The sequence below is a fragment of the Heliangelus exortis genome, chromosome 6 (genome assembly GCF_036169615.1).
Source record: "Heliangelus exortis chromosome 6, bHelExo1.hap1, whole genome shotgun sequence".
Lineage (NCBI taxonomy): Eukaryota > Metazoa > Chordata > Aves > Apodiformes > Trochilidae > Heliangelus > Heliangelus exortis.
This window is the reverse complement of record NC_092427.1, coordinates 18,676,122-18,692,110: the sequence shown is the minus strand read 5'-3', so window position 1 is coordinate 18,692,110 and position 15,989 is coordinate 18,676,122. Positions and strand designations below refer to the sequence as shown.

Sequence of the window (15,989 nt, the reverse complement as noted above, 5' to 3'; positions counted from 1 at the left end):
GCTGGTGAGCGAGACAAGCAATTGATTAATCACTAGCATGGGATAATGAATGCAGGACTGAAGGTCCTTGCACGTGGGAAAGCAGCCACTACAAGCCCTTTGCCTGTTTAAGGACCCCGCTGGGGAGATGATGGCATCAGGGAGAGGGTAACACAAGGTGTCCTGGGGCTCTGTGTCACCCGCAGGTCCCAAATGCAGACGTGCCCACTCCTCTTGCAGCAGCACATTCCCCTGCTCAAAGACAGGGAAGGACAGGGGCTATGGATGGATGGAAAGATAGATGACCCCATCCCTGGGGATGAGGGGGAGTGACCAGGTGTCCCAGGGGAACTTCCCAGCAAGAAGTGGACAGACCTCAATCTGGGTTTTGGCAAGGAACCTCTGGCATGGCTGCCATCCCCAGACAAGGCTGGCCAGGTGAGCACTCACCACCAAGCTAAGCCCAGGGTCCCCATCCATACCCGGCACCCTACAAAGGTTTCTCCAAGATGAGGGTCCTGTCCCCCCTAGAGGGCAGTCCAGGACCAGAGGGGAAGAACTGAACCAAAAAGATACCTTCCTACCCCAGGGAAGAGAACAAAACAAGACACTATTTTCACCCTCACCATGGCTCCTTGCTACCCTGCCCTGATTCATCACCCCCTCAAACTGGACCACAGGAAAGGATCCACATCACCCCACCCCTGGGCACCCTGCTAATCCCACTGCTGGCAGCAGCACAAGCACCAGCCATCCCACCAGAGGCACCAGTCCTGTGTCAGCACTGAGGGATTCTCCTTGGCTTTCTGCAATCCCTAGCATCCAGCACCACCAGCAGTTCAATAAATCCCAGCTTACTGTAAACCAAAACCAACACAGAGCCCCTGATCCGGCAGTGCCATGGCCAAAGCCTCACTCACCCATCAAATGTGGAGCCCTTTGACCTTCCCCCCCAAAGAGACACAACCCTGGAACACCACTGCCTCCCCTGGGAATGCCACCAGGAAAGTGGATGGGACCCAGGCCACCATGCTCAGCGTGGGTGCAGCCAGTGAGCACTGCCAGCTTATCTGGGGTTATCAAAAAGGTGCTGTTTATCAAAAAGTCAACAATCCCCAGCTCAATTAAGTTATAGACTAATGAGCAGGGTGGGAAAAAAAATCTTTTGACTACAACACTACTAGAGAAGAGGCAGGTGGCTTACTTATGAATTAGAAAATCAGAGACAGCTCCAAGGGCTGCTGGACTGATGGAGACTGATGCTGGCAGCAGTGGGGAAGAGCATGGGGATGGTGATGCTGGGCTGGCGAGCTGCAGTATACAGGTGCCCTGGCTGATGCTCCCACCCCAGGCTGTTTGAGCAGCCTCCCACAACCTGGGGACAGGGTCAGAGGAACAGCCAGATCTTCCAGTCCCCCAGGGAGGAGGGAACCAGCAGATGAAGCTTGGGAGTAAAATAAAAATACAATAAAATCCATTAATGAACAATTTCCATCTTAGGAAGGGGTTGGGAGGTGATGCCAAAAGAAAGCAATAAAAATTCCACAAAAGCAACCTTTTCAACTGAAAACCAGCAGACACGGGATGTTCTGTACCAGATGTTGCTCACTAAGAAAGAAGCCTCCAGCACTGGGGATGCTCCTTGCCAAACAGAGCTGATGATTGGAGCCAGGAGCAGAGCAAGCCTCCAGAGCCTTGTCCCCAGAGCAGCCCCATCCCACTGTTTCCTGCTCCCTCCCTGCCCTCAGCACTTACTGGGAGGCAAAATGCACCCCAACCTTTGGCTTGCAGGAACCAGCCCTTCACCTCCAAAGGCTTTATTAACAGCACACATGCCTCAAGGCCACTGAGGTTTTTTTGGCTGGTTGTCTGCTCTTGCACACACTGCCGCTGGGGAAGGAAAATGAGCTGAGAAACAGAGAACACCCTGAACAAGGCTGAGATGTGCAATTATGCAGGAAGAGCTGGGAAATGCACACAGCACTGCCAAGCCAAGCAAACTGCAACCCACCCCACAGGGAACCCTGCTCCCCGTGACCAGGGGGGATGCGAGACATCAGGCAGCAACAGAGCAGCAAGATACCCAAGGGCTTTCTTTTTAATGAGGGGTTCTGTCTCATTAATATCAGATCCAAGCTTCCCAAGGACAGGAGACAACCACAAATGTGTCTAAGAAACTCTGCAGCAACCCAATCTGTAGCAACATTACCTAGAGTGTATGAACTACAGGTTTCCCAGGTTCTGCTAGTTCCCTTCCAGCACATTCTTCCTTCACTCCCACCTAACAGGACCCATTCTCACCCTCAAGCCCACTCCAGCTCTCCCCATGCCCGCAGCCTCCACTCTCATGTTTTTCCCAGTGACTCCAAATCCACATTAAGGCAACAGTGGAAGACCCCCATAGCTGCACAAACATCCAAATCATTTTCTAATCCCATTCAGCTCCTTGCTTCAATTCTGTCTTTGGCAACAAGCTCTTCCGGCTGATCAAGTCCCACATTAAAAGCCAAAAACTACACAAACACACTACTGCCACATACTTGCCTCCATTCACAAAGTCAGGGACTTTCTCCCACTCCCTTTTATCCAAGGGGATTTAGCACCAGTCAACTCTGTTGCAGGTTTCTTCTCCACCACCTCCCACTCATCAGTGTCTTTTCTGACTACCTGCTCTCAGCAAGACAGGGCAGCAGCTCCACACACAGTGGTACCAAGGGCTGAGGAACAGAACAGGGGAGGCAGATGATACAGAAGAGGGCTGAGGTGAAGCCCAGCACTGGTCTCCCAGACTATTCACAGCAGATGCTGCCTCCAGGCTGGAGTCTTGGCTGGAGAGATGAGCAGGAGGCTCTTGGAAAGGCTTTATCTTCAGTATTTTCTCAAATGTCATCAGATACACTAGAAGATCATTAAAATGCTTTACTAATCCCATACCTCTCTGCTGCTGATATACATCCAATACTTAATCCCAGATGTCTCCCTCAGTGCTTTCAACTCTCTACTGAAATGCCAGAATTAATTCTCTTCTCGCTAAACTATCAGAGTTTGAAAGAGACACAGTGCCCTCACTGGGATTGTGATCATCACAATGATCACTGATCATCATCCCCAATAGTCACTGCAGACCAGGCTGGCCCAAGAGAGAAGCCAGCATCGTGTATGTCTGACCACATATATGGGCCTGTATGTCTGACCACATGTATGGCCATGTACGTCCCACCACAGCAGCAAAGTGGGCAATTCCTCACCAGCAAAGCTGAGCAGCAGCCCCTGCCAGCCCTGCATGAGAGCTTGCAAGGCTCCATCCCTCCTCCACCTCCAGCTTTCCACACATCCTCCCAGAGATGTCACCCTCTGCAAAGCAGCCCACACCCCAGAGCATCTCTTGAGGCAGGGTAGCATTAGCTGGAATAACATGGGAAGATTGCCTAGAGGTGGAGGAACTTAGAATCATAGAATTTTCAGGGTTGGAAGGAACCTTTAAGATCATCTGGTTCCAACCTTCCTGCCATGGGCAGGAACACTTCCCACTAGATCAGGTTGCTCAGAGCCTGGCCTTAAAAACTTCCAGGGATGGGGCTTCCACCACCTCTCTGGGAAACCTGTTCCAGTGTCTCACCACCCTCATGGTGATGAACTTCTAACATCCAATCTAAATCTACCCACCTCTAGTTTGAATCCATTCCCACATGTCCTATCACTTCCTGACATCCTAACAAGTCCCTCCCCAGCTTTCTTGCAGCTCCCTTCAAACACTGGAAGGCTACAATAAGGTCTCCTTGGAGCCTTCTCCTCTCCAGACTGAACAACCCCAACTCTCTCAGTCTGTCTTCACAGGAGAGCTGCTCCAGCCCTCTGATCATCCTCATGGCCCTTCTCTGGACACACTCCAGCACATCCATGTCCCTCCTGTAAAAGGGGCTCCAGAACTGGATGCAGCACTCCAGGTGGGGTCTCCCGAGAGCAGAGCCGAGGGGGAGAATCCCCTCCCTGGACCTGCTGGCCACACTTCTCTTGATGCAGCCAAGGATCCCGTCGGCTTTCTAGGCTGCAAGTGTGCACTGATGGCTCATGTTGAGCTTCTCATCCCCCAGCACCCCCAAGTCCTTTTCCTCAGGGCTGCTCTCAAGCCACTCACTGCCCAGCCTGTATCAGTGCTTGGGATTGCCCTGACCCAGATGCAGTACCTTGCACTTGGTCTTGCTGAACTTCATGAGGTTGGCATGGGCCCACCTCTCCAGCCTGTCATCCCTGAACCCACCTCCCTGGAACATCTCTCTTGGCTGTACAGAGTCCTGCATTGACCTCACTGAACTGGAGAGTTGCTTGGGTGTTACTGAGCAGGATATGGTGGATGTCTGTCCCTCACATAGCCATGGGAGACCAGGGAGCCCCTGGCAGCAGGAGAAACATGAGGTCTCCAGCACAGAAAGGATGAACTGTGGACTCACCTACCAGCATGGACCAAGGGGCTTCTCACATGGCTGGACAACAGGAACCCCAAATCCCCATGCTCTAGGCAGTGCTCAGAAGCATGGGGGTATAAGGCCATGGTAGGGTAACCTAAACCAAGACCAGATATCAGAGCAAGAGCTGGTAGAAAGCATGGCCAGCAGGTCAATGGAGGCAATTCTCCCCTTCTACTCTGCTCTCCCTAGATCCCACCTGAAGGACTGTGTTTCCTCTGTGGTACCCAGGACACAGAGCTTTTGTAGGAGGTCCAGAGGAGGCCACAAAAATGGTCTGAGGGCTGGAACACCTCTGCTGTGAAGAAAGGCTGAGAGAGTTTAGTTTGTCCAGCCTGGAGAAGAGCTTAGGAAGACCTTATTGCAGCCTTTCAGTATATAAAGGGAGCTTATAATGACAGAGAGACTTTTTAGCAGGGCCTGTAGTGACAGGACGTGGAGCAACAGTTTTAAACAAAGATTATAGCTTTAAACTGCACATAAGGAAGAAATTTTGTTTTATGATGAGGATGGTGAGACACAGGAACAGGTTGCCCGGGATGGTCCCTCCCTGCAAGTGCTGAAGGCCAGGTCGGATGGGGCTTGGAGCAACCTGGTCTAGTGGGAGCTGTGCCTGCCTGTGGAAGGGGCGTTGGAAATAGATGATCTTTAAGGTCCCTTCCAAACCAAACCAGTCTGGGATTCTATGATAAAACAGGAAGAGGTAAATTAGATGCCTTGGGCTTGTGTAGAAAAGCAGGTTGCCCTGTGTGCCTTGGAGCTTCCTCCCAGAGCCACTCCAACGAGTGTCTCTACCAAGCTGGGGGACACAACAATGGCATCTCATGGCACAAGTCAGTGTGAGAACAGCCCTCCCTCACCATCCCAAAAGATCAAGGACAGACCTCAGCTCCAGCAGATACCCCTTGGGCTGCCCAGAAAGCTGGTTTGCAAACAGTGGTGGCCGCATGACCTGCGGACCCCGCTCATCAGCATCCTCTGCAGGCTCCCTGCTCATGAGTGGATGCAGCTGTGGATCAGCTCACTCCCTGCTCCACAAGTTCCTCCCTCCTTAAATGGGAGCAGTGACATCCACCCACTAGAGAAAAGATGCCATCCCAGCACCACTTATCTGCTTGGGGATTTTTTTAAGCCACATGATAACACTTGAAACAGGATTGCACAATGTGTTCCTCTGTCTTCTCCAAGTGCTCAGGTTTGCTGTTTAACAGCACCCAAATTCTATGACCATAAGAACTGTGCAAAGAGATTACTCCAGCTACAGGCCAAAACAAATAAGAAGCAATGTCACGAGCTATTCAGAGCAGAAACCCCAGCTCTGCAGGATCTGGAAATGTGCATGAAGGACCTTCCAGTGGCCACAGAGGGAGCTCAGCTTTCTTGTCCTCCCAGGGCTGTACACCAACAGGGAGCTCCCAGGCACACATAGCCACACAAAGCCAGGAGCTCCCTTTCCCCACATGGGAACCTGAAATCACATTGGAGCCTTGGGTGGAGGATGCTAGGGTTGCACTGAGGCCAGGTATGGAGCTGCAAAACCACTGAGAAATTAGGAGTGGGGATTGAAAAGGTTACTTGCATCAAGCAAAGTGAAGAAAACACCTGCAGCTTTGCAGGAGTTGCTTGGTCTCTTCTTAAACTGAGTTTCCAGCCCCAAAGTTCCATCTGAGAGGGGCTGCTTCATCTCACAGGAGGAGCAGGAAGGATGGGATCCATCTGCCAGGGGATGGACCAGGAGCCCTGGGAGCACCCATCAATGCTGCAGGGACACATTCACATGCTTGGCTTCTCCCAGCTGCTGGCAGACCCAGGCAGCTCTCCCTCCCAACCAGCTCCCACAGCAGCAAGCAGCAGCCCAGATAAGGTTTTACAAACAGCTGATAAGGAAATGAAAAGCCAGCAGAGTGTTCTGAGTACAGCATCTTCCCCAGTTGCTCCAGCCCATCCCAGAAGCCTCAGCAGCCAAACGATGCTATCAGACAACTTTCCCCAAGTCAGTGGGTGCTCCCCGTGGCCAATTCCCTGCAGCCCTTCTCCTAGTGTTTAGAAGAAATTCTTAAAATAATGTTTCCAAAAGCTCTGATCCACCTGTCAAAAATCTCCAGGCGTCGATGCCAAAGCACTTATGTCACAGGCTGTAAATTGCTTTTCACAGCACCTGTTTCATCTTTGGAGGCATCTTTGAATTGCTGCAAGGAATTCCAACCGCTGACACCAATGAGCCATTGAAAGTGGAAATAAAGTGAGGCACGTGCCTCTCCACCAGCAGCAAACAGCTCTGGCACCTGCAATACTGAACAGCAGGAGGAGGTAGCTCAGTGTCCCAGGTGCTGTCTCCATCCTCCTCCTCACCAGCCAAGACCTTTATGTACCAGCTTATCCCCCTTTCAAACAGGTACAGAGAAACTCCAGGCAAGAGAAAATTAAGTAAATCAAGCCATCTCCACCACCAGATTGAATCATAGAATCATTCAAGTTGGAAAAGACCTCTAAGACCATCAAGACCAACTTTTCAGGTTTTTTGAACACCTTCAGGAACGGTGACTCCACCACTGCCCTGGGCAGCTTGTTCCAATGCTAGACCATTCGTTCAGGGAAGAAATTGTTCCTTATATCCAATCTGAACCTCCCCCAACACAACTTGAGGACATTTCTTCTTGCCCTATCATAAGTTACATGTGAGGTAAGATGAGACTGACTGACCACCCCCCACATCATTCCAACCTCCCTTCAAGCAGTTGTAAGGAGAAGGTCTCCCCACAGCCTCCTTTTTGCCAGGCTGAACACCCCCAGTTCCCTCAGCTGCTCCTCCTAAGAATTTTGTTCCAGACCCTTTCTCCATTGCCCTTCTCTGGACACACTCCGGCCCCTCAATGGCCTTCTTGTCATGAGAGGAGACCCTGGCCAGATTTGTAAATCCCTACTAGTGGGGTTCCATCTAGTATCTCCAGGGACTTGTCCCAGGGTTGTCTCCTGGGAACAGGGATTTCCCCAGTGTCACACACAGCCCATGAATGGAGGACACCAACAGCACTACAACCTCAGGAGTGGTCCCACAGCAGTGTCCCTGCAGCATCCCCATCCCCAATGTGGCTACATATCCTCACTGAGGAACCCCTGAGATCTGTTGATAAGAGGTAAGACCAGCTCCAGGCAGCAAAGCCCCTGAATTTGCAAGGCAGGCAGATAAACAGAAAGGTTATCTCCGTGCCACAACAGCCTTCAGAGCAAACATTCCCCAGGAGCCATCACAAAGGAGAGCTGGCAGAACAGGCCCTGCAGTCTTTGGACATTGAACCAAGGGAAGGGAAGGAAAAAAAAAGGAAAAAAAGGGGGAGAAAAAAAGGGAGGGAGGGAGGGAGGGAGGGAGGGAGGGAGGGAGGGAGGGAGGGAGGAAGGGAGGAAGGGAGGAAGGGAGGAAGGGAGGAAGGGAGGAAGGGAGGAAGGGAGGAAGGGAGGAAGGGAGGAAGGGAGGAAGGGAGGAAGGGAGGAAGGGAGGAAGGGAGGAAGGGAGGAAGGGAGGAAGGGAGGAAGGGAGGAAGGGAGGAAGGGAGGAAGGGAGGAAGGGAGGAAGGGAGGAAGGAAGGAAGGGAGGAAGGAAGGAAGGAAGGAAGGAAGGAAGGAAGGAAGGAAGGAAGGAAGGAAGGAAGGAAGGAAGGAAGGAAGGAAGGAAGGAAGGAAGGAAGGAAGGAAGGAAGGAAGGAAGGAAGGAAGGAAGGAAGGAAGGAAGGAAGGAAGGAAGGAAGGAAGGAAGGAAGGAAGGAAGGAAGGAAGGAAGGAAGGAAGGAAGGAAGGAAGGAAGGAAGGAAGGAAGGGGAAGGAGAAAGAAAAAGAGAAAGAAAAATAGAAAGAAAAAGAGAAAGAATGAGAGAAAAAAAGAAAAAAAAGAAAAAAAAAAAGAAGGAAAAAAAGAAGGAAAAAAGGGCCACACCAACTCTCTTGTAAATTCTTTTAGAACCCGATTCGCAGCCTGCTTTTGGGAGACAGCCAAGTCAGCTGGGTGAGGCGGGCACCTCCCTGCCAGCCAGCAGTGACCGGCGCCGATGGAGCCCCCCCAATGTTTAACCCCTCTGTACACCATGTGAATCCTCTTTGGGGTCCTCCAGCATCACTGCTCAAAGATGGAAAGGGTCCTGGCCAGCCCTGCGTGCCCAGAGTTGTGTCAGGATCTGGGACGCTGGCACAGATGGGGGTGGGAAGTTCCAAGTACCCACTGCTAAACCAGCTTTACGCCCGCCAACTCTGTTTCGTTGTGCTGGAATGTCTCCAGGGACCTAAACAGACAATTCACTATTTCAAATGGGAATGATGTCCCCATCTCTGGAGACCTCCAAGAAAAGCTTTGTTCCAGTTGTCCCCAGGGAGGCACCCACACTACAGAAAGCAGCATCCCAAACGCAGTCTGGAGCACTCCAGGAGCTTCTCTAACTGTTCCCAGGCACACCTGGGAGTCCTGAGCATCCCCCATGGGGTCTCTTCCCACCACACCGTGATGTGACCCACACACTGGCAGAGGCAGCCTCCACACAGCCATGCCCAACCTGCTCCTAGATGACATGAAGCCAGTAAATAACCCACCAATTTCACGGGCCAGCACATGTTAAAATTCCAGCTTGCCAGTACCTTGGGCAGCCACTTTCCACCACATCTCACCCAGCCTATGATGACTGAAGAGAGGGGCACAAGCAGTGTCTTGTAACATTGCTGACAATGCTCTGTGGGAGCAGAACACAACCAGATCATCCCAGAGAAGAGCCTCACCTGGTTTCGGATCTTCCCCACCTGGCTTTTGCATCACCGCTTGCAGCTCAGTTGCTTTTGCAAAGGGGACCGGGGGCTCCCCTTGTCAGCCACCCCCTGCTGGGCTCATATCCAGACAGCGGCTGCAAGGGGAGGAGGGTTTGAAACCGCCCCAGCAGCCGGCAGGAAGCTTCCCCGGCGAGGAGGTAAAGTTCAGCAGGGAAACAGGCAGCTCATGCACTTAGGCAGTGGGAGAACCGGCTCTCGTTCTTTTCCCCACGTGCCCCGTGGGGAAAGAAAGGCTGGAAAGCTGAGTCAGCACTGAGTTCCCCACTCCTGGGGCCTGAGTAGCTCTGGATGGAGAGAAGCTGGGTGTTTCATAGAGCCCCGAGGGCAGGGAAAAGTCGGCGGGCTTTGAGAGGTGTTGCATCCCAGGACACAGGGCTTGAGTATTTCCAAGGTCGCCAAGTCGCCAGGGGAAACTTTTGCAGGCGGGGCAGAAACTGCTAACACACACACACACACAGAACACGGCCACCTGTCCCACAGCTGCAGAGATCCAGGCAAACCACTCTCACCCCAGCAAAGCATCCAAGCCAGGCAGTTCTCTCAAGGGCTGCCCAGCACCACGTTCCCCCAGCATCTTTCCCAAGTGCCCCGTCGATGCGATGGGGTGCACAGGACCCCAACCCGGCCACTCTCAGCAGAAACTCCCCCCAGCACCCTTCACTTTGGGGACCACAGACTGCACGCATTTTGGCCCGAGGGGAGATGCAACCTTAGCAAGAGTGCTGAGGAGCAGAGCTGACTCCATCCACACCGCATTCCGGGGGTGTTCAAGACAGGGACAAAGTCTGGGACCCCGGGCACGGTACTCCCCCGCCCCCCAGCATCCCCTGCACGTTACCCGGTTCCTGGGCAGCGGCGGGGACCAGCAGGACAAAGAGCCCGAGCAGCAGCGGCCGCGGGGGGCACCTGCGGGAAGGGAAGGAGAGAACCGGAGGTTGATTACCCACCCTCCCGCCGGCTCCGGGCTGTCCCCCGCCCGCGCCGGTGCCTTCCCCCCACCTGCAGCGCCAGGGTGCCCTGGCAGCGCGGGGGTCCCCACGGTACCGGTGCCCCTCAGGATTACCCGTGTGCCTACGGTACCGGTGCCTCCAGACTCGGCGGCACCGCTGCACCGGACTCTGAGTGAACCCCAGCCCCGGTTGCTCCCCGCGATACCGTTCCCCCAGCTCTGCCTGCTCCGGTGTCCCCACGGTACCAGTACCCCCGGGGGTCCCTCCACAGTACACCGGTGCCCCCCAAGCCGCGGAGGCTGAAGGGTCCCGGTGCACCGGGGTTCCAGTTAGCCCCCGCCGCGGCTGCCCTAGGGTCTCGGCCCTAGCGCTGCCCTCTCAGCTCCGGAGGCTCCGGGGTCTCGCCGCCCCGGTGCCCGCAGCCCCCCGGCCCCGTCGCTCACCCTGGGCGCATGGTGCCCGCTCGGTGCCGGCAGCGCGGCTCGGCTCGGCGCGGCTCGGCACGGCCCGGGGGGCGGGGAGGGGAGGGATTGGGAAGGGCGGGGAGGGGCGGCCCGCCCGGGTCTGGTGTCGGAACGGGAATGCTGAGGCGGGGGCTCAGCCCGCCCCTGGTCCCGAGGCTTGCATTGTCGCTGGGCTTCTGCAGCTGGGAGGGGGTCAGGGGCACCCCGCAAAGGCGTCAGGGCTCTGCCGCAGCCCCAGCCCAGCCGGTGTGCGGGGGGCACTGTACGGCTCCTCCAGGAGCATCCCTCCTCCAGGAGCACCTCATCCCTCCCCCAGGAGCACCCATCCCTCTCTTAGGAGTATCCCTCGCCGGGGAGCACCCTGCCCCCCCTTCCACCGCACTAGCAGCCCAGGCCTGCCCCGTCTTCTCCTGTTCCACCAAGCCCATGGGTTTGGGCTCGCCGGCCAGGCCTGGTCTTGAAGGAGGGGGTGAATCAGTGAGCTGAGCTCATTCCCTCTCTCCTCCCTTACATGAGCCCTGCGGGAACCAACCAGGGAAGGGTGCTCCTGTCTGGGCACTCCATGCCCTCTTCCGCTGGCCCTTCCCTACACCAGCAGCCCTTCGCTCCTCCTGGCTGAATGGAAGGGGGCTTGGGAACCCCACCAGCCTCCCTTGCCCTTCTGGCTGTTCATGCAATGAACCTGGCCCAGAACATGGGGGGGAGGGAGGGGCTGGGGGTCCCTGGGCACCCTCCCGGGACAGCCCTTGCCGGGAGGGCAGCAGCAGTGCACCTCACCTCACCTTTCCCGTGCAGGGAAAGGGGTTAAAGCCGGCGCTGCCACCCACTTCCACCACCTTCCCTTACCCCAGCTTTCATCTGCCTCCAGCTCTGTGGCGGGCAGGTTAATCCCCACAAAACCTGCCACACCTTGCTTTGTCTTCCGCAGCATTTTAGTGCCCCGCGGCAGCAACCTTCTGAAATCCAAGCCCTGGAAACTTCCAGGGGATCTAGAAGTGATTCACTGATGGCAGAGGCGGTGTTTAGTCTAAGCCACGGTTTGGATCTAGCAGAATAAACCATGACATCCAGCTGCTCATCTCTGTGCTCGCGAAGGTGCACGCTATTCCTATTTGTCTTCTAAAATAAATCTTTTCACCGTGCCTTGCACTACAGACCCAAAGGCAGGCAGCCCCTCGGCACGACCCCAGTCTGGGGGCGATGAATAGACACCGAAACTGCCTTTTGTTTGGGTGCAGAATGATTTCATGCAGTCAGGACTGTTAAATTTACGCTTTCCCGGCTGGATGCTGAGTGATTTACTGCCCCTTTCTTCTCCCGCAGCTGGATTCCTTTCCTCCAGGTAGACACTGGTGTGTTGCTCGAGTACCTGAGCTACACAAAGGCAACACGTGGCAGCCCTGAATTACCGGGGCTGCCATTTCGTGAAGGGTTTTTGGAGGGGTGGATGGGCTGCAGGAGGAGTCAGGATGGCACTGGGTCTGAAGAGCATTGAGCAAGTGGGAGGAGTGTCTTGGGGTGCTTGAAAAAAAATCCTTGCAATCAGAAAATGGTCCCCCTCCTCCGAGGGGTGGGTCTCTCTCCTTCCCCGATAGCAGCGGTATCTTCATAGTGAGATGGCTTTTAAGGATGGGAGTGGGAGGGCAAATGCTCCCGCGAAGTGGGAGAAGCCACTTGCAGCTCTGGGCATTGTTGGAGCTCAGCAGAGAAACGCAGCCCTGGCCCTTCACTATCGTTATCAGCATGGGCCGCAAGGGCCAGGAGGCGCAAACCTGGTTGGGGCAACCCTGACCTCCTGCCTGGACCTTCCCACACTCTGACAGAGCCGGCACTTCACCCAGATCGGAGATGTAATCGCTGGGTGCTGCAGGTGAACCTGGATCTGCTTTCCAGCCAGACTTCCTCCTTGCTGCACCTCCGGGCTCTGCCCAGCCTGGTCGTCCTCCCCCAGCTCCCGCTTGTTGGCCAGGAGAGGACACGTGGCAGGTTGGAGCATGTCACCTTTTGCTTTCCCTCCTGCCTTCCCTCTTTGCCCCAGTGCCAGCCCCACCACCACGGGGCAATCTTCCCCCCCCCCCCCTCCCATCTTACCCCCCGCAGCCCTCCGTGCAGAGCGCCTGGCTGACACCAGGGCAGTTTCCCATCATAAAATTTCCTCCCACTGCGCTTTAAAGTTTGAGAGCTACGACGGACAGATAATGAGGCTCATCTTTTCCCAAGCAAACAAACACTGCCCACCCCGGTGGAGGAGGGGGGACACAGGCTGCCAGGGAAGCAGCTCTTTCGAAAGCCGAACAAATGGAAACCAGCAGCGCTTCGGTGGTAGCTCGGCTGCTCGCAGCCACGACTTCCCAAGCCCCAGCTTAAAAGGCCCCTCCTGGCCCCGCGGGCTTCAAACTCCAGCGAAGCTTTGGCATTCTGCATTTCTGCACGGCACCTCCAGGGTCCCGCTGTCCCCCCCCCACCCCTGCTGCCTGGCTCCCTCCCGGCTGCATCCCACGGATGGTGGTCCTGCACTGCTGGGTGGCCTCAGGCAAGGGCACCCCGGTGCGGGGACAGAGGGACTGCCCCGGCTCCCAGCACACAGACCCTGCCAGCTCAGCGGTTGGGACAGCGCGGCGGCCAAAAAAAAAAAAAAAAAAAATTAAAAAAAAAATGTCACCCTGGCAACCCTGCGGGATGACTGGACTGTTTTTCCCTCCTTTGGGCAGAAGGGAGGGGTTGGAAAGAGGCCTCTGCAACCCAGGCGAGTCCCTGGCAGTGGCTCCGGGGCTGGTACGCATGGCCCGGGTGCATGTCACCCTCCCGAAGTGGCTTCGACGCGACGGCTGCCCCTGTGCTGTCCCTGTGCTGTGAAGGGCAGCGTGTCCCCGGGTGGCCCGAGGAGCCGTGACTCAAGTGCCATGGGAGTGGCAGGGGTGCAATAAGGGACAATAGGGCTGGGGGCAAGAGACGAGGAGGCAAAGGACAGTATTTGGCAAGGGTCTGTGCAGAAAAACAAAGGCTGGAGCATAAAACCACCGTGTTGTCTGTGCCAACCCCCAGCAGTGGCCATGGCCAGTCCTGCCACTTTGATGTGCCATTTGTCCATGTCAAAGCCACCTTCTTCAAGCTGCAGCCCCTGGTGTGAGTATTCAGGACTGCTGGCACCAGCCAATTTTGCATCTCTCTGCCACATCCATTGCTCTGGCTCAGAAGCCCATGTCTGCTGATGTCCCAGACCCAGATCAGGACAGTGGTGGAGGAGCTGGTCCTGGGAAAATGTTGTCTGCAAAGGGCAGAACCATGCCCTCCCTTCAACAAGGATCTGGCAGGGGATGAGGTAGTAGAAAAAGGGTTCCCTCCTTTCCGGAGGTGAAGCACTCACAGGCACAAAGGTGGGCGTTTGGGAAGGACCCAAGGAGCTCAGACAGGGAGTGGGGATAATTGGAAATCCAGATATTCCCCACATGAAAAAAATCTGGCTTGGCTGACTAGGGAGCACATTACTTGCCCACGTAGGCGGGGGACGAGCTAAGCCAGGTTGAGGTGCCAGAAGCTGTGAGTGTAGCAGCACCATACCTGGCCTCAGCAGCCAGATCTGGGGGGCACATTAGCAAGGGGCTGCAGAGGGCAGAGGGAGTGGTTACGAGGGCAGCCAGAGACCTGGCCAACAGCAGAAGGCTCCAGGATCTGAAGCCCACCTGCATCCCTCCCATGGATGCAGGAGGATGGGATGGTGTGAATTGCTGCTGCTTGGCATGAAGGTGAGCGGGGGAACACTGCTCCATCACCTCCTACCTCAGTAGGGATGGGACAAACTCCTGTCTGCAGTCCCCCAACATCAGCTGGCACAGCCCCCCATCCACCACAGAGCCTGGACCCCCCCACATAGAGCTGGGTGGGGAGTGGCTGCCTCACCCTGGGCCATGTACTGTGGAGAGCTTTTGTCCTGGGGCAGTTGCAATGTGATGGAGATGGCCTGGCCCATTCCCAAGCTGGATATCGACAATAAAAGAGCTGAGCAATACATGAGAGAAAAGGGCAAGAGAGAGCATTTGCTCTGGAGCCAGCAGATACACAGCTGCTAATTCAGCAGAGGCTGAGAGCTTGCTCCCTTGTGTGCAGTAAACTCCTCCCTGGGGAAGAAGGAGGAGGGGGGCCAGAGGAGGCATCCCCATTCCTATCCAAGGAACTGTAGAGTCCCATGCAGTGTTGGCAAGGAGAGGACAAGTCCCAGACTGCTGCACCCAAATGCAGGGACACGGACAAATGCAGGCCTGCAACCCTGGGCAGTGCCTGCTCCCCCCTGGCAGCCTCCCCACCAGCCATGGGCACCTGGGGTGTCCTGGAAGCCTCCACTCCCTCCTAACTTCTCTGTGACTCATCCACTCCAGGGGAAAAAAGCAATACTTCAGCACACATCATAAGAAGGGATGACTGAGAGAAGCATTTCATGGGAAACAGGACGAAGTGGATGCTTCTTGCATGCCTCATCCCAGTGGCTCGCCCTTGAGTCTCTGCCTCTTGGCTGCCTGTGGGAAATGGCACTTGTTCCCTTCTGCACAGCTTGTGAAAAATAAGAAAGGCAGAGCTCTGGAGCTGCACGAAACTGTGGTGCCTCTGCATACCAGGTGCAAGGTGCAGGCCTTGTCCCCCACAGCTTCAGAGGGACCTGGTGGAGCTGGGGTGAGAAGCATCTGACAAGATGGAGGGATTGGAGCAGCTGCCTGAGGGGTGAAACCACCCAGCAGGGGCTCTGGCAGGGGAGGAGAGGGAGATGATGAAGGTACAAATGCTCACAGAGCTGGTGGGTGAGGTGGATGTGGAGCTGTTACTCACTGCAGCTGCATCACCAGCACTGGGGACACTTGCTGAGGCCCAGCAGAGAGGCTGAGAGCAGATCCCAGAGGGAGTTTTCTGTCCCCAGCCACAGCACTTGCTGCCAGAGTAAGGTGGGGAGCTGGACATGACCAGTTAGAAAGGGAGAAGAGAAATTCATGGTTCTGAGCAGGTCCTGAAGAGCCTGGGCAGGCACATCTCCAGCCAATATCCCTGATGTCACAACTACAGACACTATGGAAGTGCAAGGGGACCAGCCCATGGCCAGGATCATGGCATCCACCAGCATCATCTTTTGTCCCTGCCCATGGAGATGCCAATCTGTGCCACCATCACCCACCCAGTGAGGACACCAGGTCACCCTCTGCCCCTTCCACCCCTCTGCAGGGCTGAGGCTCACTGGGAGCATCAGCTGTTCCCAGTTCTGCCAAACCCAGCAATGCTGGGATTGCTCCTGAATCCTTCCCTAAAATGCCCTGCTTGGCTGTGATGCCTGAGTT

At 55.4% G+C, this 15,989-nt stretch overlaps 1 protein-coding gene across 1 annotated transcript in view; it reads right to left on the bottom strand.

Annotated features, from left to right (window-relative positions):
* COL18A1 (collagen type XVIII alpha 1 chain) overlaps positions 1-10,863 on the bottom strand; it is a 42,953-nt gene extending 32,090 nt beyond the window's left edge. The window contains exons 1-2 of the mRNA XM_071746960.1: positions 10,648-10,863; positions 10,093-10,160 (exon numbers count right to left, since the gene is read on the bottom strand). Of these exons, the coding sequence (XP_071603061.1) occupies positions 10,093-10,160; positions 10,648-10,658 (79 nt within the window). The 5' untranslated portion in view covers positions 10,659-10,863. The remainder of the gene's footprint in view (positions 1-10,092; positions 10,161-10,647) is intronic.
* Positions 10,864-15,989: the final 5,126 nt, after the last annotated feature.